This window comes from Schizophyllum commune (assembly GCF_000143185.2).
Source record: "Schizophyllum commune H4-8 unplaced genomic scaffold SCHCOscaffold_3, whole genome shotgun sequence".
In the NCBI taxonomy this organism is placed as follows: domain Eukaryota; kingdom Fungi; phylum Basidiomycota; class Agaricomycetes; order Agaricales; family Schizophyllaceae; genus Schizophyllum; species Schizophyllum commune.
Genome location: NW_026089540.1, coordinates 1,443,714 through 1,463,836, shown reverse-complemented (window position 1 = coordinate 1,463,836; position 20,123 = coordinate 1,443,714). Strand labels below are relative to the sequence as shown.

The 20,123-nt window shown below is 57.8% G+C and overlaps 6 protein-coding genes and 1 non-coding gene across 7 annotated transcripts; 4 read left to right on the top strand and 3 right to left on the bottom strand.

Annotated features, from left to right (window-relative positions):
* Positions 1–37: 37 nt before the first annotated feature.
* SCHCODRAFT_02492988 (S-adenosyl-L-methionine-dependent methyltransferase) lies at positions 38–1,959 on the bottom strand (the record flags this gene model as incomplete). Its single annotated transcript, XM_003033739.1, has 8 exons — positions 38–113; positions 168–428; positions 485–591; positions 712–910; positions 1,049–1,228; positions 1,278–1,359; positions 1,413–1,584; positions 1,702–1,959. The coding sequence occupies 8 exons, from the start codon at positions 1,957–1,959 to the stop codon at positions 38–40; spliced, it is 1,335 nt and encodes a 444-aa protein (XP_003033785.1).
* A 2,910-nt stretch (positions 1,960–4,869) lies between these two features.
* On the bottom strand, positions 4,870–9,853 carry SCHCODRAFT_02614812 (uncharacterized protein). Its single transcript, XM_050344682.1, has 8 exons — positions 9,147–9,853; positions 7,663–9,097; positions 6,876–7,613; positions 6,273–6,823; positions 5,968–6,219; positions 5,830–5,919; positions 5,564–5,780; positions 4,870–5,509 (listed from the first exon to the last, which is right to left on the bottom strand). Exons 1-8 carry the CDS (start codon positions 9,759–9,761, stop codon positions 5,202–5,204), a joined length of 4,206 nt encoding a protein of 1,401 aa, XP_050201629.1. The 5' UTR covers positions 9,762–9,853; the 3' UTR covers positions 4,870–5,201.
* Positions 9,854–9,968: 115 nt separating this feature from the next.
* SCHCODRAFT_02614808 (uncharacterized protein) lies at positions 9,969–11,426 on the top strand. Its single transcript, XM_050344681.1, has 4 exons — positions 9,969–10,131; positions 10,197–10,658; positions 10,832–10,925; positions 10,977–11,426. The coding sequence occupies exons 1-4, from the start codon at positions 10,040–10,042 to the stop codon at positions 11,340–11,342; spliced, it is 1,014 nt and encodes a 337-aa protein (XP_050201628.1). The 5' UTR covers positions 9,969–10,039; the 3' UTR covers positions 11,343–11,426.
* Positions 11,427–11,562: 136 nt separating this feature from the next.
* SCHCODRAFT_02614805 (uncharacterized protein) lies at positions 11,563–14,319 on the top strand. Its single transcript, XM_050344680.1, has 9 exons — positions 11,563–11,768; positions 11,859–12,017; positions 12,077–12,404; positions 12,524–12,632; positions 12,683–12,820; positions 12,943–13,132; positions 13,398–13,609; positions 13,662–13,929; positions 13,977–14,319. The coding sequence occupies exons 1-8, from the start codon at positions 11,644–11,646 to the stop codon at positions 13,859–13,861; spliced, it is 1,461 nt and encodes a 486-aa protein (XP_050201627.1). The 5' UTR covers positions 11,563–11,643; the 3' UTR covers positions 13,862–13,929; positions 13,977–14,319.
* Positions 14,320–15,792: 1,473 nt separating this feature from the next.
* SCHCODRAFT_02614800 (alpha/beta-hydrolase) lies at positions 15,793–17,690 on the top strand. Its single transcript, XM_003034315.2, has one exon. It carries the CDS (start codon positions 15,850–15,852, stop codon positions 17,350–17,352), a length of 1,503 nt encoding a protein of 500 aa, XP_003034361.2. The 5' UTR covers positions 15,793–15,849; the 3' UTR covers positions 17,353–17,690.
* A 1-nt stretch (position 17,691) lies between these two features.
* Positions 17,692–19,483, bottom strand: SCHCODRAFT_01350659 (NADH:flavin oxidoreductase/NADH oxidase). The gene is made up of 5 exons (XM_003033737.2): positions 19,002–19,483; positions 18,667–18,942; positions 18,451–18,604; positions 18,049–18,332; positions 17,692–17,951 (listed from the first exon to the last, which is right to left on the bottom strand). Exons 1-5 carry the CDS (start codon positions 19,260–19,262, stop codon positions 17,808–17,810), a joined length of 1,119 nt encoding a protein of 372 aa, XP_003033783.1. The 5' UTR covers positions 19,263–19,483; the 3' UTR covers positions 17,692–17,807.
* A 532-nt stretch (positions 19,484–20,015) lies between these two features.
* SCHCODRAFT_t53 lies at positions 20,016–20,099 on the top strand. Its single transcript has one exon. It is a non-coding gene; the product is annotated as a tRNA-Asn (tRNA).
* The last annotated feature ends 24 nt before the right edge of the window (positions 20,100–20,123 follow it).

Genomic DNA, 20,123 nt, shown 5'->3' with positions numbered 1-20,123 from the left:
GCTCAACAGCGCAGAAAAACGAACCTCTAAATGTCCATCAAACAGGAACGAACTCTAGCAAGCCCTCCTCGCCCGCCTCCATCCACTCTACGAACTTCCAGCCCGTCTTCTCGCTATACTGCCGTCAGCACTTTGCGCCGGCGCACGTTGAAAGGAAGAAGACGCACCCTAATTCGATAAACTCGTCCAAAGTGCGCTCCTTCCCGTTGACCTGGATAAGCATGTTGATGTCCTGGCGGAACGGTCGGGTATTCGCCGCGCCATAGCTCGGTAGTAGCGGCTCGGGCGCCTGCATCGCATCTGCCCGCCCGAGGCGGCGCGCAACAGGAGGCAGCACGTAATCGTGAATAAGCAGTCGGCTTGTGGGTTTCGTCGCGGCGCGGATGTTCTGCAGGATCTTGATCGACTCTGCGTCGGGCCAGTCGTGACTGAAAGTCGCAGGTAAGACCGAGCGGCACAGCACAGCAGTAGAGATCAAACGCACAGAATATGCTTGACGTAGTAATATTCGCATCCGGAAACCGGGGACTGCTTGAAGAAGTCGATGGGCACGAAAGTAACATTGCCTTCGGGTAGATTTGCGTTCCAGTACTGGATAGACGGATGAGAACCGCGGATGACGCGCGAGGGGGACGAACGTCGTGCGGGTGGTGGACGACGGACGTTCGAGCGAAGGTCGACAGACGTCGCGCGAAGGGATGACAAACTCACCTCAGGCCCCTGCGCGATGACTTCCGGTGCATCCTGCACGATCACCTTCATATGAGGAAAAGCGCGGGCGACATCCATAGTCGCATGGCCCTTGCTTCCACCAACGTCGACTATTGTGGCGCCTTGGGGCGCGGTATGCCATGGGTATACTGCTACGACGTTAGCGACCTCGCAAAATGATGTCAAATGAGTAACGCACCTTTGGAGAGCATAGCGCGTCCACCGATACAACTCAAGCCAGCCATAGCCTTAGCGAATCGCTGAAGGACCGTCAATGCCGTGCATTAATGGAGGGAGACTTACTCACCTCGCAGCGGAATTTACCCTCCGGCTGGACGTATCATTGAGCGACGAAGAGAATGAAGTAATGGGCTTGCTTACAGTGTCCGTCTGGCCAAATACTGGCCGGCCGTAGAAGTGGTCATACGTGCAGTCTTGAGGAAGGTATGAGCGGCCCTTCTTGGGATCTCGCAGAACCTCGCTCAGGTGTAGTGCTGACGGTGCGGTCTCGTCGACACTGAGACTGATTAAGAGCGCGCAAGTGAAAGAACAAGCCTACAACTCACGCTCGCCCGACCAGACTGCAGACGGGGTCTTCTGATAGTAGCTTCATGGATAGGCGGTTGTTCGTAAAGACGTTGGGGTATACTGAGGCAAATTTGGTTGATGAGTAGAGACTTTAGGGCGCACGGAGGACGCACCTTCGCTGAAGCAATGCGATGTGGCAAGGACTCGAAGAACGCGTGCAAGCTTCCCCGCTTCTATGCCGGTCAACCGGGAAAGTTCGTCGACATGCATGCCTTCCGGCCTGCTGAGCAAGTGGTCGGCGACGCGAGCGTCGATGACCGTCCGTATACATGCGATGTCAACATACTGATTGGAGGATCAGTCGCGCCACAGAATGGAGGGAGGGGTCGAAGCGTACGGCGTAAGCTTTCTGTCGAGACGTCAGATGCCACATTCGCGCTTCCCGAAGCCGAGAAGACTCACATTGTGCATATTACCCTGTGGTGTAGCGACAGTAGCACAGAGCTGCGCGCAAGCAGCTTCGATGGTCTTTACGGCCGTTCGTAAGCGGGCCGTAGTCTTGTCGGGGTCGTCGAAGGGTCCCGGCTCAGTGGACTCCAGCGTAGGTACTGCGTGCCCTACAGCCGCGTACTCAGAGACGACGACCTTGACCGCCGCCGAGATCATGTCCGCGAGCGCGGTGACATGGAAGTTAGGGTTGGCTTTAGGATGAGCGGCCATCGGTTCGGGCGGACTCTTCGCGCGGCACTTCTCCTTCGTGGCGGAGGGAGGAACTCGCCAAAGGTCGCGTTGCCGGTATATAAAGCGCTCCAGCAGGAACTGCACGGGCGACGTCTCGGGCGGGATGGCCATTGTTGTCGTGCAGCAGGGCGGTTTCCCGTCTTGTAACAGCAAGAGCGTTGGGGGATGTCTCGCTCGCGACCTTGTCCTTATATCGAGGCCTGAGACACGCGCGTGCAGATTTCATACTGGGCACAAGGCCCGGAAATCCGCGAGAACAAGGGCGTGGGAGCGAGGAAAGACAATAAGAGGAAGCCGTCGCCATCACCAGTAGACAATAACGCGTGATAAGCGTGGCCGAGGGACGCCGGCGTGGAGTGAATGAGGAGCTAGCTTCGAGGAAAGGCATCGATATAGGATTTCAACAATAAGCAGCTCAGTAACATGAACTTGAAGTCAGAACTCGAGGCGCTGATCCATTCTTCCCTCCATGGTGGGAGTTCGGGACAAGCGCCCGCCTTCCTTTGTTCCATTTGGCTCCGGCCCTTTGTGGCGTCATCGCCACGTGTGCCTTTTTGTTACTGCCTGTCTCTTCAACAACGACTGCGACGACGGATTGCTTGGAAACGCAGCTAGTCGTTATCTTTTATTGTCTCTGGTCGGTTTAAGGTGCGCTGTGATCAACTTCGATGGCTCAACGGTTCTTCAGACGCATGAAGTCGGAAAACCATCATAGCCGATACCGCTCGCATGCGTCCTCTCAGTCAGGTTGTCAATGCATGAGCTTACGAGGATGACAAGGCTTACAAGGAGGTATGCTGCTAATGCAAATGAACTCTCTGCCACTTGCAGTACGAGCGACTGCCTGAACGCTTTCAGGTGCTCTCAACTATAGTCGTGGCCTTCGACTTGCCTTCGCCGACGTCGACCTCTTCTGCCAATGCTGCAACTTATGCTGACAGATTAATCATGCTCTGGCTCTCGTTCAGTACCGTACTCTGCACCTAGATCTCCTGCCGCTTGCCTCTACTACGCTCCACCAACAGCGACGAATTGCTGTCCCCGAAGCCGCTAATTGGCGCGTCGCGGTCCTACACACGTTACCCTTGTCGTCCTTGACGCTCCTCCGAGAGACCGAGACTCCTAGCTCGTGAACTTCTATTGGTGGTGTGCACATTCGGACGAACCTCACAATTTACCGAACTCGCGCCCTTCACGGACCTCTGATCTAAGGCTAGCGCACTCATCGCGAGTAGATCTTCATACTACACGGCTATCACGAAGTCCGACGTATACATCTTCCTGCGAGACTTCATTCCGTGCCGAACGCTTGAGGGCTAGTGGCTTCTAGGCGTCTCAGGGATCATGGGGGTGATTTGTGGCACCGTCGAGCTTGTCAATTGGCAGGTTCATTCTACGAGCATCAGTGACCTGGCGTCCCAGTAAGGACACTTCGCTCAGACAGATGCTGTTACAGCTCGCTATGTTGGCCTCTGGCGAACTCGATGGTGCTGGGTGATTGTCGAGCAGGGAATCCCTTGAAATTGAACGGCCGCTATCAGCGTTCTCCGTACACGACGCGGTTTGGAACGGTTCAGAACTCGCGCATGACTCATCACGACCCACAGAAATCCCCAGCTTCGATTAACCCTGCCCTTCTTGTCTGTCAGGCGCCGTCGCAGTTCTCAAGTTCCAGTCGGGCCTTGACAGTTGACTTGTCCCTTCCACGACGCCGCCTCGACGCCACCGGCACTTCCCGCTGAGCACGTGACACGACCAAGCAACACCAACCACCCAAACAATCAGTATAGTTACACAGCCACACATGCTGTAGACACACGGCGGTATATAACCAAGCCGTCCACTCCCTCTCAACTCGTGGACAGATACTGAGCTCCCTCGGTCGGATACGCGGCGGACAGCCTGAGGGTCGGGAGAAATCCCGCGTCAGGTGGACTGGGGCCCCTCCCTGGATCCTGTCCCATGAGCGACCGATATGCGCTGGCCCGCAAGATTTGGCCGGAGCTTGGAGAGTGAGGCGGCGACTGGGCTCGACCCACGTCGTGCGCTGAGCGTCGGCTAGTAGACGTCCTGAACCCTTCTCGCGGACATTCCCTGGGCAGCAACGCGCTCGGGGCTTCCTTTGTCTATCGATATACTTCTGTTGTCGCGGACTCTTGTATCGCTCTGTCCTGAAATGTTCTGGATCTATCGCATATGCTGATCTCTGGGATTCCTGCCTGACTCCGCCCGCCGTCCTCTTATCTCAAGCGCCCTCAAAGCACGCCGCGTGCCCACGACTACTGGAAACAAGTGCAAGTCGTTCATAAGGGTGCATCATGGTGGGTGAGAGCGATGCGGCCGAAGGCTTGCTATGACTTGGGTCCATTTGGGTGCCGAAGTCGTTCGGGAAGCTGCCCTTCTGTTGCGCATCCAGAAGTTCACATACGGTGAACACCTCTGCCGTCAACGAGGAGCCATCGCCAATGACTCTGGAGCAGTACCGTCATGACCGCCTTCCCCGACTCCAGCAATAGCAAGGCCCCTTACATTGTCGGCGAGCTCTCCTGCGGCAAGATGCACCCGTGACCTTCCACGGCGGGCGATCCTCCTCGCGCGACCACCTGCTGCCAATCAGCGAATTCGCAAGCACCTACAGCGTCCTCGTCGTCTTCTACGACTAGGTCGGCACCGACTTGAGCACGCATGTTCGCGCGACACCACATCCTCGTCCTTCGACTTCTTCATCGATGAGTGCCTCAATCTCCTCTCCCACCTCGAGATTGAGGAGTACGACTACCTCGGTCACTCCTGGTTCGATGGGCAGCAATACTGGCATCAGCAATCGTGTTACTTACTACCATTGACAGCCACAGTCGGACTCCACAAGGGTCTCCCACTTCCGCGATTGCAGCGAACAAGGTATACGTGTGCATATTGTTTATTGAACACGCGAGACAGACAATAATGATACAACTAAGAACAGCGAAGAGCGAACATTAACCATGATATACACAGGTAAGTATGAGAAAATCCACAGGCGCAAGGGGCAAAGTACCCAGCCCAGACGCCGAACCAACCAAAACAGAGTCGATGCATGTATACCAGCTGCGCGCACACCGAAAGGCTGCTGCACAAGCGGAGAGCGTGTCTTCGCTAGCGCTCGGCGCGCCCTCGGGGCCCAGCGCGCTCGCATTAGGGTATCGCATATAAACTGCGCGCCCTGCCAGTCGCCCTCGAATCTACAGGAACCCGCTCTCCTGCAACAACCGCGCCATCTTCTCGTCCTCCCGCTCGCGGGGCTCCCTCTCGAGACTGAGCGTCCAGAAGTGATCTGACCACTGCCCGGCGTCGCTGAACTGGTTCAGACTCTCCTCGATGAAGTTCTGGATGACCGTGACGCGGGTGAAGTTGAAAGGCTGAGCCTGCCAGCGCTTGATGTCCTGAATGACCTCCGACGCTTTCGCCCGCTTACGGAAGTTGACGAGATCGCCGGGGAGCTTGTCGGGGTTGCCGTCCTGGATGAATTGCAGAGTGGACAAGAAGACACCTAGCAGGAGGAGATTAGCGTTCGCCATCTACCATGGTATTCACCAGTACTCACCGATGAACGGAACGCATGGCGGGTTGACGGTGGCCATAATCTGCCGATACTTGTTGAAGTTCTTGTCCGAGTGTATCGTCATCTCGCACGCGGCGAACTGCTGCATGAAGCGCTGGTTGACCTGCTCCCATGTTCGCTTGAGACGACGGATGGGTGGCGTGTTCAATCCGGAGACGATGGCAATCATGGACGAGAAATTGTTCATCGACCGACAACGCTGAGAGAAAGTCAGCCACGTAGGCCAAAATGACACAGGGGATACTCACATCCGCAATGCTGATAAGGTGCTTCACGACCTGCGCCCGGCGCCGCGAGTCATCCTTGCTCAACACCAGCTCAGCAACCCAGAGAGCAATCTACGGGTGAGTTAGCGTCACGTCACACCACCACGACGTCACCCTCACCTTATTGCTTGTCTGGATGACCACAGTGATGTTATCCACGTTATCCGTCTTGCCCTCCCGAGCGCGCTGCAAGCACTCCATGGGGCGGATGCGCTGATATAACTCGCTCTCCATCAGCGTCAGCTGCCGCGCCATTTCGATGGGATCAATGTCGAGCAGCTTGAGCTTCTTGTTGGCTTTGGGAAGAATGGGCTGTGGAGGCGTGCCCATGCCGGTGGTCACCATCTTCATGTTGTCGTTGCCGCCGCGCTGCTGACGTAGACAATGAGCTTAGTTGTTCTTCAAAGCCAAGCGAATGCGCTTACCGCACGTTCGATCTGCGCAAGCAACACCCTTGCCGCTCCGAAGCCCTTGACGGGCTCCGTCGTAACGAACTGCTTCATGCGGTCCAGGATGTACATGTCCTCCTTCTCGAGCACGTCCTCGTCAACGACCATGGACTTGAACGTATTAAGCACTCGCATCTGGATGATGTGCTGCTTGTTTTTCCCCCAGTCCTCCCGCTCCTCCGGCGTCAGCTTTGGCGGCGGCTGTATCCAGAACCGCTGCACCAGCAGGTCGAACAGCTCGTCCAGAGTCGTAAATGACTTGAACGTCATGAGGAATGACCGAATGTACGTCGGATCGCCGTGTTCGTGCGCGGTGAGGCGCTCGACGAGAGCGGGTACAGTGCCTCCCTTGACGGTGCCATCGGCATTGTCGATGATGATCTCGGAGGCATTGTAGGTGGGTCGTAAATACCAGGGCTGCTGCTCGGAGATGGCGGTGGTTTCGATGAAGGTAGGGATCTCGCCGAGGATCTTCTTGAGCTTGGAGGATCCTCGCGGGGGCTTGCTTGGCGTGGTTTGTGGCCCGACTACATGGGAGTCAGCACTCAACTAACTTGCAAGGAGGATCAAACAACTCACGTCCATCCAACGACTTCATATCGTCGAAGTCATCGTCCAGATTCAGATCATCATCCATATCCAGGTCCGTCTCTGGTAGGTCTGTCTCCGAGTCCTGCCCGTACACTGTTGACGAGCCATTCGCGGTCGAGGGCTGGCCTGCAACTATCGTGTCCCGATAGCTGGTGTCCTCGCTTGGGCGCATGCTTGGCGCAGGCCGCCTGAAGGCGTCCTCCATGCCCACCACATCGCCAGGCAGGTTCGGCGGCGCTCCGAAGAAGTCGCTATCCGGCCGTGCCGCGGTATGCGGGGGCATGATGCTAAGTCGCGAGAGCCGCAGCTCAATCGAGCCCGAGTAGTCACCCTGGTCGATATCGGCCTGCTCCCGACCCACGGCCAGCAGCGCAGAAATCGTCTGCCGCATGGTCGCCACATTCGACTTCAGCGAGCCCGAGACGACCTCGAAATACCCTGCTGCCGACTCGAGAGCGCGCGCGGACTGGGTCTCGGGTAGCGTCTGTATAGAGAGGACGAACGCGGCGAGGTCGTCGTACACGGCTTGCGTCGCTGCTTCGAGAGCGCGGACCAGACTCCGTGCGCGCTCGACGGTTCGGGCGTACGCGTCGTTCGAGGGGTCATTGCCATTGCGACGGATGCCGTCGACGTCGACGTGCTTCGCGACGTGCACATCAGCAACGAAGGTCAGGAGGGTGTTGATTTGGGCGATCAGGCTGGTGCCCAGGCCGCGAACTTCTTCGACTGAGAAGAAGTGAGCGAAAGTTCGATAGAGAATTTAGCGTTGACTCACCAGGAGTACCGGAGGCAGTGAAGCTATCCTTCACTTCGGTGAAAAGAATGTCAACCTGGGTCACGAGCTGTACCAGCTCTTCAACGACATCGCCTGACAAGGCTCGCCGTGGAGTGTCGGACTCGTTTACTGGGACGAAGCCAAAACCTTTCCATGATCCAGCGGCTCCAGCACCGAGCAGACCCAGCCCAAGGTCTGTCGAGGAAAAGACGCCATGCAACCTTCGAGAAACGCTGGGAGAATGAGGTGTATGCTGCGATCGGCCCACCTCCAAGACGAAGGCGTGCAATGCGCGTTCCAATTCCTCTGCGTCGACTTCGATCCGTTGGAGAGTGTCAACGATCCCTGCACCGGCCTCCCCGCGTGCCGAGGCTGCCTCTGCTCCCGCATCGTAGCGCAATGCTCGCGCTGAGAGCACCAAGCGCGAGAGAGTCGCAGTAACCTTGCGCTGAGCAGGCTTCAGAGGCGACTGGCTCGCGGCCTTGTCGGCTGCTCTATCAACCTTGCCCTGCGCGTTCGGCATCTGGCTCGGCGGCGGCGCAGCTACAAACAGCAAATTACGAACAGCATCCACGACCGCGTTCACGAGTGAATCGAGCTCTGCGTTTTCGTTGACCTCGGGTCTCTCCTGCGCTGCGGCCGCCATTGACTGAACGAAGTCCACGATGGCGGTGATGGCGCTGCGTGCGACAATCGAGAGTTCCGCCGCGGACTCCGGAGGTGGGGGTGAGAGGGCATCCTGCAGCTGCTGAGCCAGCTCCTCGGCGGTGCTAAGTTCGACGCGCGCGTCGAGTCGAGCGGTCGGGGGCCCGCTGTCTTCGGGCACGGCGAGTCCCTTTTCCTCAGATACGCGTGATCGGGAGGCGGGAAGGAGGGCCTCGAAGGGCTGCAAGTCCGACGAGTCGGAGTACACGCTCAAGCGGCTGACTTCGTGCTGGCGGGATCGGTAGGAAGAATTCGTGACACTTCGATGATCGGAGGTCGTTGAATATGATCGCCCCCGACCCGACGCATAGTCCTGCGTCGTCGCGTACGAGCTATGCTGGCTCGCCTCGGAATAGGCGCGCTGGCGCGAACTCGGGGTCGCGGATTGGGAGCGGTCGGCAGAGGAGGGTGGGCCGCCCTCGGGCTTGGTCCACTGTATGCTGCCATCGACCTGATTGTAGTAGTAGTACGCCATGCCATCGTCGGCAAGTTTGCGGACCCAGGGCTCAGGGGTGTCGGTGCGGCGCGGGACGCCAAATCCGGCGGCGGGGTGGACAGCAGAGCCATTAGCGCGTCCGCCGTTCGCGAGAGCAAGGCCCCTGCTGGTACCGGATCGCGAGCTGGACACGGAGGCGGCTAGCCCGGCGAGATCGCTGTCCGCGCCGTCGTCCTCGGCCTCTACGGGGAGATCGCGCGATTGCTGGCCGGTTTGGGTGTTCACATAGTAGATCTGGGGGTGTATGAGCGAATGAGGAACTAGCAGCGCACGGGACACGCACCTGTCCGCCGGGCGTCACCTGCGGCATCCAAAAGTCGTTTGACTGCGTCGGGCCGTCCATGGCCGCGTGCGCGAGGGCGTCCATCCCTCCGCCGCCCATTCCCGCGGCGTCGAGCCACTCGTCCGCGTCGAGGTGCGCGCCGCCGCCTAGCATCGCGTGCGACATGTCTACCATCCCCGAATCCGCGTCGGAGGCCATGCGGGGCATGCTGCTAGCCTGGCTCATGCTGCTGCTGGGTGCGAGGGATTGCTGGTCGATAGAGTGCTGGTCCAGGTCGGATAGACCACCGGAGAGCGCGACTTCCGCCTCCTCGTCCGAGATCACTTCCACATAGTTGGATGGGAACCAGCCGCGCTCGTCCCCGAGCAGACCGTCCCACCAGCCCGACGGCTGCTGCGTAAGGACTTCTATGATGTCGCCGCGCTTGAAGGAGAGGGCCGAGGGATCCTGGGCCTCATAGTCGTAGAGGGCCTTGCAGAAAAGAGTGTTCACCAGGCTTTCGTCGAACGATTCGCCGTCATGGGCGTTCTGGTTCTGGAACTGCGAGGAGGACGAGGACTGGCTTATGGAGGGAGCAAATGCATGATAGGAGGAAGACGAGGCTACTGCGGCCATTCAAGATATGCTGGAAACGAAGGGGAATGCCAGAAGCCTGCCGCGCCGCCCGTGAAAGTTGAAGACAACTTATGCACGACGCTCGGAGGGACCCAGACTTCGCGCTGACTAAGCATCATTAGAAGTCTGATGTTACTGACTTAGGCAGTTCTTAAATCAATACACCCACGACGCGTCTCTTGTGTCCGGCGCCCTCCTCGGGTTTTTGTTTGCATCGCGAAACATTCTCTGGCGCGCTCGGAGTGACTCAGGATCGAACAATACCGTGCTAGAAGTTCATGAAGCGCAAATCAGCCGCTCTCGTGGATTATGCCGGCTCCGACGACAATTCCTCGGACTCATCCTCAGATGAAAAGCCACATACAAGGAAGTAAGCCCTTCCCTTCTCTATGTCTTTCTTCGCCTTCTAATTCCGTGTATTGACCATTGGAATAGAAAGACTCGAGCTTCCTCTACCCACGAACCATCTTCCTCTACTTCCCCACCATTTGCCACCCAACCTACATCACGTCCTCGCAAACTCCCCTACCTCGCCCCCTCCATAACAGGGCCCGTGCACGTCGACAATCCCGCTCTCCATCAAGGCCGCATACGCTCCGTGCCGCACGTCGACGGCCAGTGGGCCTGCCATGTGTATGTTCCTGTCACTCTGAAGCCGCGAAGCGCCCTGCGCGACGTCCTGGAAGACGCAATACAAAGAGCGAAGGTTGGCGTGCAAGAGAGCATGGATTTACCTGCACAAGAGACGTCGGGAATGTCTGCATTCCACACGTTCTGGGATGCCGAGACGCCCAGGCCGGAGCTTCACATCTCGCTCTCCCGGCCCATTTTCCTGCGCGCGCATCAGCGCGAGGACCTGAAGCGCGCGGTAAAAAGAGTGGCGCGGGAAACGCAAGGGTGAGTCAGAGTCATCATGTTGTACAGCCTTGCGGCGCGTCTGTTCTACCTTTCATTTCGGGCGTCCATGTACGTCGCGACCTGTGCACTGAGCAGTGAACTCATCTGATCGTAGCGCGCGCACTACGGTCTTTTCTTGACTAGATGATGTTGTATCCTGACCTTTCTTTTAGGTTCAGCACGTCTTTCACCTCCTTTTCTGTTCTGACAAACGACGAGAATACGCGCGCCTTCCTCACTGTTGATGTGGGCGCAGGACATCCAGAGGTACGATGAGCATCTCTTGATCAGACGCATTCTTCTAATTCTACATCCTAGCTCGCCGCAATGACGTCTAAACTCACCCCTTTCCTCCGCTCTGTACGTCAGCAAGAGTATTACTCTTGCCCCAAGTATCATGCGTCTATTGGCTGGACACTGCTGAGCCCTAAGTACGCCACAAGCACTTCAGCAGTGGACGGCGAGAATGATGCCACTGTATCAGCAAATGCTGCTGAAACGTCTGCTATCCCCGCAACCTCCATCGACACCACCTTTGCCAGCATACCCGCATTTCCAGAAGGGGTGGTTGATGGCTTGAACAAGACTTATGGATCACGAATAGTGAAGGTAGGATTGGTGGAGGTTGGGAGGGTCTCGGTGCGGATCGGGAAGGAGGTGTCTTCGTGGGCGTTGGGCAGTTGAAGCTATACATTACTCTGCTATGTTACTAGCGACTAGACCTACTCTAGGTTTATTGGGCATGATAAAGCGAACACTGCTCATGGCTCTAACCGTGGGTAGGTCTGCAGATTCGCCGGTGTTTCAAGGTCAACGTTGTAGGTCCCCGCTTGCCCCATCACATGCCTCGTGGGAAAATGCAGTCACTTCGTCGATCACGCAGTTCGACTTCTTCTTTTGGACCCATCTTCACTCGCCGCGACCGGTCTTTTGTGGCAATCTTTCTGCCACATCAACTTCAAGTCGTTCGTGGTCCGTTACTAACATGGACGACACCTTCGAAAAGCCCACCGCGGGCGCACCTCCACAAACCGAGAGGGAAAACGCACCCGAAGACGACGAGCAGGCCTCTGATGACGAGGAAGGCGCGCAGGATTGGGCGAAGTTGGCGTGAGGATCTTTCATTCGAGACTCTGGCTATATTCATTGACGATTATCCTTGCATGCTTTCTGCTCTGGTGAAAATGTCGCTCACTCCAGCCAAATGTACTCTCGTTCCTCCGCCCCAGTGATCCCCAAGCGCGGCGAAAAGGAATTCGAGCCGGCTGAGGGTGGTGGCTCAGGTTTGCAGAAACACGTCCTGGAGCGCTCGAGGAATGCGATGTTCGATATTCTGCGGACGACGAGGGTGATTGCGAAGTGAGTAGGCTGTACATGGAGTCAGACTATAATGCTGAATGAAGCTGACATTTTTGTAGCAAGAGCATGTCCTACGCCATCTGGCACCCCTCCCTCGCCCGCGCGGAGGTCCTGGTCGCGCATGGCGTGCACTTTGCGAATATGGGGCACTCGGCGCCGCGGCCGTACGTCGATGAGGAGGGGGTAACGAAGGTTCATAAACGATTGGAGTTACTACCGGAGGAAGCTATCTATCTGGTGGAAAGGGGCTCGCTGTTCTGTTCGACGGCTGGCGCCCCAAAAACTGCTGTTCCGGGAATGGAGGATGCGGCGGGCCCGCCGATGACGGTGCAACAAGCGTACACGGAGATGATAGGAAGGGAGGGGTTGACATTGGAGAAGTTTCAGGTGGGTGAAGGTTCCTTTCATGCGCTCGACTTGCGGCGAATCTATTTCTTCCCGATTCTCGACTTGGATGCGGATGTGCATAAAAAGCGGGTGCTGACGCTGACATTTTCTACTCTCAGGTCTACGCCTACCTCAAGCGCCTCGGCTACGTCGTTACTCGCGCGAATCCGCCTGACGAGAACTACCCGATGCCATCCCCGCATAAGGCGGTTGCGCGTGCGACGACAGGTAAGCCAGTCATCTTTTGCCGTCCATCGGAAATCTGACCAGGCTCTCAGCGAGAACGAAACCCACTAACCTCTTCGTCGCATTATACTCCGTCGTCTGCCGATGCCTTGCCCGCCTCTGGAGAAGGGAATTTGACTGGTGGCACCCGCTAACCGTGAACCGGTGGTTGGGGAAGTGGGGAGGGTATGGTGAGTATCAGCTTTTTTACCGTTTCCCTGTTGCTCTCTTATCCTTCTTCTGCGTTCGCGATGATCTCATGCACGCCCTAATGCTTGACATGATCATACTCACAACTCCACCTTCCCTCCAGCTCACATCTACCGCTCCCTCCGCTTCATCCCCAATGGACACGAGATACCCTTGCGGCCAACCGATACAGAAAAGCGTGAATCCGAGAAAAACGCCTCCCCCTACCGCGTCTTCTACAACATCTACAAGCCGATGACGGCGTTTAAGAAGTCGAGCCCGCCGCCGCCGGATTATCAGGTGGTGGTTGTGAAGTGAGTGTTCTGCGCGTTGGATTTTCCCTTCCATCCTGCAATTTCTGGCTAAAGCGCTTTCCTTACATTCATCCCATCGCTTCCCCTCGCCCTTACGCCCTCTCCATCTCCCTTCCACCTTTCCTTTCCTCCTCTTTCCTCCTTCCCCATCTCCTTCCCTGCCTCCTTCCTCCATTCCCCTCCATTCTCCACCTTTCACATGCACTCTTTCGCCCCTCTCGCCCTCTGACTCCTTTGACCTAATCGACTGATCACCCGCCCTCAGCGCGCGCACCACCCTCATGCCCTCCCTGCAAGAATTCGAGGACATGTTCGCGGAGCTGCCCGAGCTCCCGCCGCCGCTTCCGCGGAAGAAGAATTTCTTGCCCGCACCTGGCGAAGAGCTCCCGCCGGGCGTGAAGATCAACAAGGCACTGCCGAATGCGCCGAGGAATGCGAGGCCACGCCCACCGCAGGCGGCGCAATTAACTCCGGAGGGTAAGGAAAAGGTCGTGCTTGCGACGGAACGTATACTAATCGACCGTTCCAGGCAACGCATCCTTCCTACGACGCATATTCCCCTGGGCGTTCCCCGCCTCTCGTCCATCTCCGCCCCAGGGCCCGCGCATCAACCCGTTCATGGCGCTGAGGGCGGGGAAGCGGATGATCATCATCGCTGCGGTGGATTCGGGGAACATCAGCTTCTACAGGTTCATGCAGGGGTCGTTCGTAGATTGGCCGATGGGGTGAGGAGGATAGGAAGGCGTAGCTGTTTCTCGAGTCTGTGCTAATTGAGCCCTTTGTGGGTTGCGCCCAATGTGAGTTGTTCCCTTTGAGGAAGGATATGCAGCTGACACCGTCATAGGTCCATACTGTACTCATCTATAGGCGAATAGAGTTGACTGCCGCATGGCAGCGTCTACACCTGCCAGGCACTTCGTTGCGCTGTGGTGGAGTGGGATGGCAGTCGAGTGCGCTAGCCTTCTGCGGTGCTCCCTTGCTTGACTGTACACGCAAGGCCGGTTATCAGCATGCCACTTATCGACGGACCTGCTTGGCTGTGGCGGGGCCTTGCCGGAATGAACTGGACTACTGCGCCTCCGCCGTATACGTGTGCGAACGTCCTTTTCGCATGCGTATTGTCCCTCTTTCAGGCAGGACCTCGGTAGACAAGCTGAGATAGGATGAAGCGAAGCCAGCCTCGGCACCCTTTCGTTGACTGTTCCGTGCTTTCGAGAGCTTTCCGCCTACCCGCTCGGCAAGACGGAAGGCCTGCGCCTCCGTCATCCCAGATTGCGCAACCCCCCCTGCATCACCAAAGCATCACGCTATCCTTCCTTGCGAATCGAACATAGGATTCGGAAGTTCTCCATTGGCATGTTGCACCCAGACCACGCGCGTGCTGGTACGCGGTCACACGACAAGAAGGACGCGTATCTGGCAGCTCGATATTTTTCGGCGAAGATATCGATGTTCTGTCCTTGACAGACTTTCTATGCGTTCGGCGTACTTTGACGTGGAGCTCCGGAAGAAGTGTGCGATCTGTGAGCTTCGAAGTAGTTTCCATATTTGGGCAGTACTCGACAAGGGCATCGACGCGACGCGTCCTCATCTTTGTGCAGCGTCAGTGGTCCCGTCTCTTGTCTCGCCATCATGTACCACACCAATTTCCGCACGCGCATCGCGCAAGGTCTGCTTTGACATAAGGGCCCTCTTCCGACTATGTGCTCGCCATCCTCGACGCGTTGTCCTCCCTCAGTCTGACAGTATTGTGTTGCCCACATATATGCGTCAGAATCCAACAAAATCGGTCTTCAGAAGACGCCTTGAGAGTACAATCCGCCCTCCTAGCGTTCCTCCGCCTCTCAAGCAGCGAGTGTTCGTCAAAAGGAGCACTGCTACCCATTAACAAGATGACTTGTGTGCAACGACAGCACGGGTGTACTACTACTACACCGTCACGGTTTTTCGGTATGCTTCCCTTCCTTGCTTCTCCTGCATTGCTCTGCTATCGCGCCCCAAGCTACAAGACCTTATTTAGGTTCGAGACCCCTCCTCTTCGAGCCACCGCTGATACCAAACCACAGGCTCGCCATGATAATGAACCCACCCAGCATATGGCAGCGCTTCTCATTCGCATACAAACCTTCCCATCCTGATTCTGTTTCTATTCGTCGCCTTTGCTGCGACAGCCGACCCTTATCATCGCCAGCTGGACTGATCAGTGGAAGAGCTTTGCCTCTTCCCAGTCGTGGTCACGTCCCTCTGCCGTCTTTCCGACAACTCCTTGGGCTCGTCTTGTCCTGTCTTGTCCAGCCTGTGGAATCTGTTATTGCTCGACTGGCTCTTGGCGGTCCCTGGCGGTCCCCGGACGATTAAATCATATGACCCCACGTGCGACGCCGACCGACTCCGATTGTCTCGGTCGATCACTTGCTTGATTCATCCCATCGGCGACTGCCCCCATGGAATCGACAGGATACTTCTCCAGCATCGTCTCGAATGAAGCGCCTTTGGTGGTCAGAACAGCGAAGCTCCCCCTCGACCTTTCAGCTCGCCAAGAACATCAGGTGATTCCGTGCGCGGAGCATGGCCTGATGCTGTGGCGCGCTGGCGCCTAGATGGGATCTCGGTCCGGAGGTGAGTGATGCCACCGCCTCAACGTCATGAGCTCGGACGACGGTTTATCTTGCCCCTCTGCGCAGCGCTGCCTCGCTTCCCTCATCCGCACCACCACCATGACAGGCCGCCTTCAGCGAAAGTTCTCCAACGTCGCTGGCAAGCTCTCGCGCAATGCCAGCAAGATCTCCCTGAAGCCCGCCCCTTCCTCCGTCTCCCTCAGGTCCTCGTCGACCGCCACCACGAACGGCTCCCCAGGCACCCCATACAAGACCCCCGCACTCGACTCCATGGAGGAGGCCGACAATTGCCTGCTCGACGGCGAGCTGCAGACGGTCGACGACAAGCTCGACAACGGCAAGGTGGGCAAGGTCCGATCGCGCTGGTCGCTCGCCCTCGAGGCGCGCACCTGGCGCAAGCTCATGGCGATAGGCATGTACATGCACACTTTCGCCCACCCCCGCCCTCCCGGCCCCTCCTTCACCCGCAAGGCCCGCGCGACCGTCTCCACCACCCCGGGCGACATCCCCCTCGTCTTCTACACCCCGCCCGGCTACCCGCACACGCCGACGCAGGCCGCCGGCTACCCCGTCATCGTCAACTTCCACGGCGGCGGCTTCACGATCGGCTCCGCGACCGACGACTGCCGCTGGGCCGCCTCCTGCGCGCAGCTCGTCAACGCCGTCGTCGTCTCCGTCGATTACCGCCTCGCGCCCGAGTACCCGTTCCCGACGGGCGTCGAGGACGGCGTGGACGCGATCTTCTACCTCGTCGAGAACGCGAAGGAGCTGACGATCGACCCCGCGAACATTGCCGTCTCCGGATTCAGCGCGGGCGGGAACATGGCGTTCACGGTGCCGCTGCGCTGGCAGTACGAGCTGCGCGCGCGGCACGGGCACCCCGCGGACGCGGAGTGCGACGTGGCGCTGCCCGAGGACGCGGCCTCGCGCGGCACGTTCGACGCGCACGGCCGCATCGCAACGATCTGCGCGTTTTACCCCTCGCTCGACTTCACGAACACGCGCGAGGAGCGGCGCGCCACCAACACCCGGCCGGACAAGTGCCTTCCCAAGTTCTTCACCGAGCTCTTCGACGCGTCCTACCTGCAGCCGTCGCTCCAGATCGACCGCCGCAATCCGTACCTCTCGCCCGGCGTCGCGCCCGACGAGATGCTGCGCGGCCTCCCGCGCGAGATCCTGATGTACACGTGCGAGTGGGACGAGCTGCTGTCGGAGGCGAAGCGGTTCCACGACCGGCTGTGTGCAGCCCCGTTGGAGAAGAATGTGCACTACCGGATGGTCGAGGGCGCACCGCACGCGTGGGACAAGAGCGTCAACGGCAACGACCCCGAGCGGGATCGTATCTACGAAGAGGCTTGCAGCCAGCTGCGCCGCGTGTTCTACGGTAGCGGGGAGCCGCTGCCAGGCGCGCCGCCTTGCACGAAGAAGGCAGAAGCGGCGCAGGCAAGGAAGGAGAGGCAGGAGAAGGAGCGAGCGCAAAATGACGAAGCGGCACAACCGCAATGCCCAGTGGAGCAGCAGCCGCAGGGCGAAGCAACGCACGTGCCTCAAATCGAGGTGACTCAGCCGCCTCAAGACGAGGCAGCGCAGCCCGCGGCCTAATAGATCGACGGCGAATAGATCTAATCATATTGTTTGTAGGGGTGCTGGCGCTACAGCCTACAGGACGGACCTCAGCAGATACGAACTACGGTCGTACCCGAGGGTACGAACCAGTCGTACTTCTTCGTACTTTTACTCTTGTCATCTCCTTCCATGTACTCTTATCGCTCCCACTCGTTCGGGAGCCTCCCTTATTCCTTCGGCGTACTCTGTCTTTTTCAGGGGCTTTGGTGGTCGTTTCCCGCATCTGGCTGTATCCGCTATCCTCTGCACTCCTAACACACGCATCATATCTATTGTATCAATAAAACTTCTTGTATTCTATCATCACTATCTGGCGGCGGATGCAAGTATGGCGAGAGTAGCCACAGAGGCAAAAGGGAGCTTAGAAGATGACAACGGCGGTGGTACACGCGTAAAACAGCGAGCGCTTCTCTGCCTGTGTTACCTCGAATTTAGGCAGCTATCTTGACCTTCTGCGCTTCCGTGGCGAAGGGATGGTCTGAGTAGCCCTCGGCGCTGCCGCCAGGGATGTAGAAGAACTCCCGCTTGTAGGGTGTCAGCTGCCAGTCATTCTTCCACCTTTCTGGTAGATCGGGCTAGAGAAGGGACCATCAAGTCAGCACTCTCGTCTGGTAGAGTCGAATGAAAGGGCAGGTCCAGGCAGCAAGACCATAGAAAGGACAGGGAACTCACATTACTCGCAAACGGCCTCCCCACCGCAATCAAATCCCCCTTCTTCTCTGCAACCTCCATCGCTAGCTCCCTCGAGTACGCCCCGCAGCTGATTAGCGGGCGCGGTGCCCAGATAGAGCGGATGAAATCGGTGGACTTGGCGGGGTCGTATTCCTCCACCGGGAGGGTCATGGCGCCCTTGACGCGGGCCTCGATGATGTGGATGTAGGCGAGGGAGGGGTGAGCGGCTGCGAGTTGCTGGACGAAGTGCGTGAATTGGGGGACGGGGTCGGCGAGGGTCATGCCTGGGTAGTGGAATAAGCGATAGTTGGTTTGGGAGAGCGAGAGGAGGAAGGGTAAGACGAAGAGAAGGAAGGTATGAAAGGGCTGGCTGAGGTATGAATGCGCGCGCTGAAAACTCACCGAGCACGGTGCCCCAGGGGTTGAGGCGGATGGCGGTGCGCTCGGGGCCGATAGCCTTGACGACGGCGTCGACGACCTGCAAAGGGAAGCGGCAACGGTTCTCGATGCTGCCACCGTATTCGTCGGTGCGCTGGTTGGAGACGTCGCGCAAGAACTACATTCGCGGTGAGCCCTTCAAGTTTTCCTCCGCCATTCTTCACCGCTCATACGACCCACCTGATCAATCAGATACCCGTTTGCCCCATGAATCTCCACCCCGTCCGCGCCCGCCTCGATTGCATTCCTCGCCGCCTGCGCGAACCACTTGACATACTGCTCGATCTCATCCTTGGTGAGCTCGCGCGGCGTCTCCTCCTTCTCTTCCAATCTGATGGGCGATGGCGCGACGTAAGGGTTGCCTTCGGCGGCGAGGACGGCGGGATTGGCGGCGCGGCCGGTGGCCCACAGCTGAAGGAAGAGGAAGCTGCCTTTGGCGTGGACGGCGTCGATGATCTGTGACAAGGTCATGCATTAGAAATATCTCAGAGGAATTTTCAAGGTATGGGACGCACTTTTCTCCACGCCACAATCTGCGCGTCGTTGTAAATGCCAGGAACGTTGAGCATGCCTCCCGCGGCGAGGGAGACCGGCGTGGCCTCGGTGATGAGGAGCGTGCCGTGTGTACTAGCGCGTTGGGCGTAGTAGTCTTTCATGATTGAGGTGGGAATGTGGTCCGTTGTGCAGCGCATCCGAGTCATGGGTGCGAGTACAACGCGATGCTGGAGGGTGACATTGCCGATTTCGATAGGCCGGAAGAGTTTTGGTAGAGACATGGATAATGCAGGTGAGAAAGGGCGCTTGCAGTACCAGGAGGATGTACGGGGAGTGGAGACACTGCGGGTTATATATAGGAGTGCCGCCGGTCATACACCTCGTTTGGCGAGCCATATAAAAGCGAGTACGCACGAGTCTTCGTCAGCCTTGCAGCAGACGGAGCGCAGACAATAGCGAGCGCGGCGTCGACAGTTATGGATGACATGTTGGCAGCAGCGTAAGAGCTTGAAAGCGCGTCTCGTGACAGGCAACTACGAGCGAGTAGACGGCGAGGGTCGGGTCATTGTGGCAAACTTCCGCCAATGTCGCATCGCACGAAGCGTTCTTGACCATAAACGAAAGAAATTTACCAGGCGGAGGAGCGAGCTACATCGACCACGGCTGTATCATGTAGCAGGTCGGCACGACGTAAATAAAGCCGTGGATGCTGAGCTGCATAGCCAGATGATGTTGTGTGGCGGGAGCCGCAGTTGAGTCGCAGAGTACATGGAAAGGAGGGATGCCAGCTGATCTTGTTCTCCAGGCAGCCAGGCTGTTGTCGCCGTATGGGGCATGATGGTGGTTCGGATTAAGAAACACAACCGTGACATCACTCTAACGTGACGCCATATGACAGTGTCACGAAAGCTGCTCAAAAGCAGTCAAGTTTACAAATCTTACGGACAGTGCTGCCAACGTTCTCCCTCGCTCTCGATGCCCGTCGCTTCAGCTTTCTCAGGCGACGTGAGCGTACAAACGCACCCACGCGCATCTGCCCCGTGGCCCAGCTGGTTAAGGCGTGTGACTGTTACGCATTGGCAATCACAAGATCGTGAGTTCGAGCCTCACCGGGGCAGTCTTTTTGCCCAGCCACCTTCTGG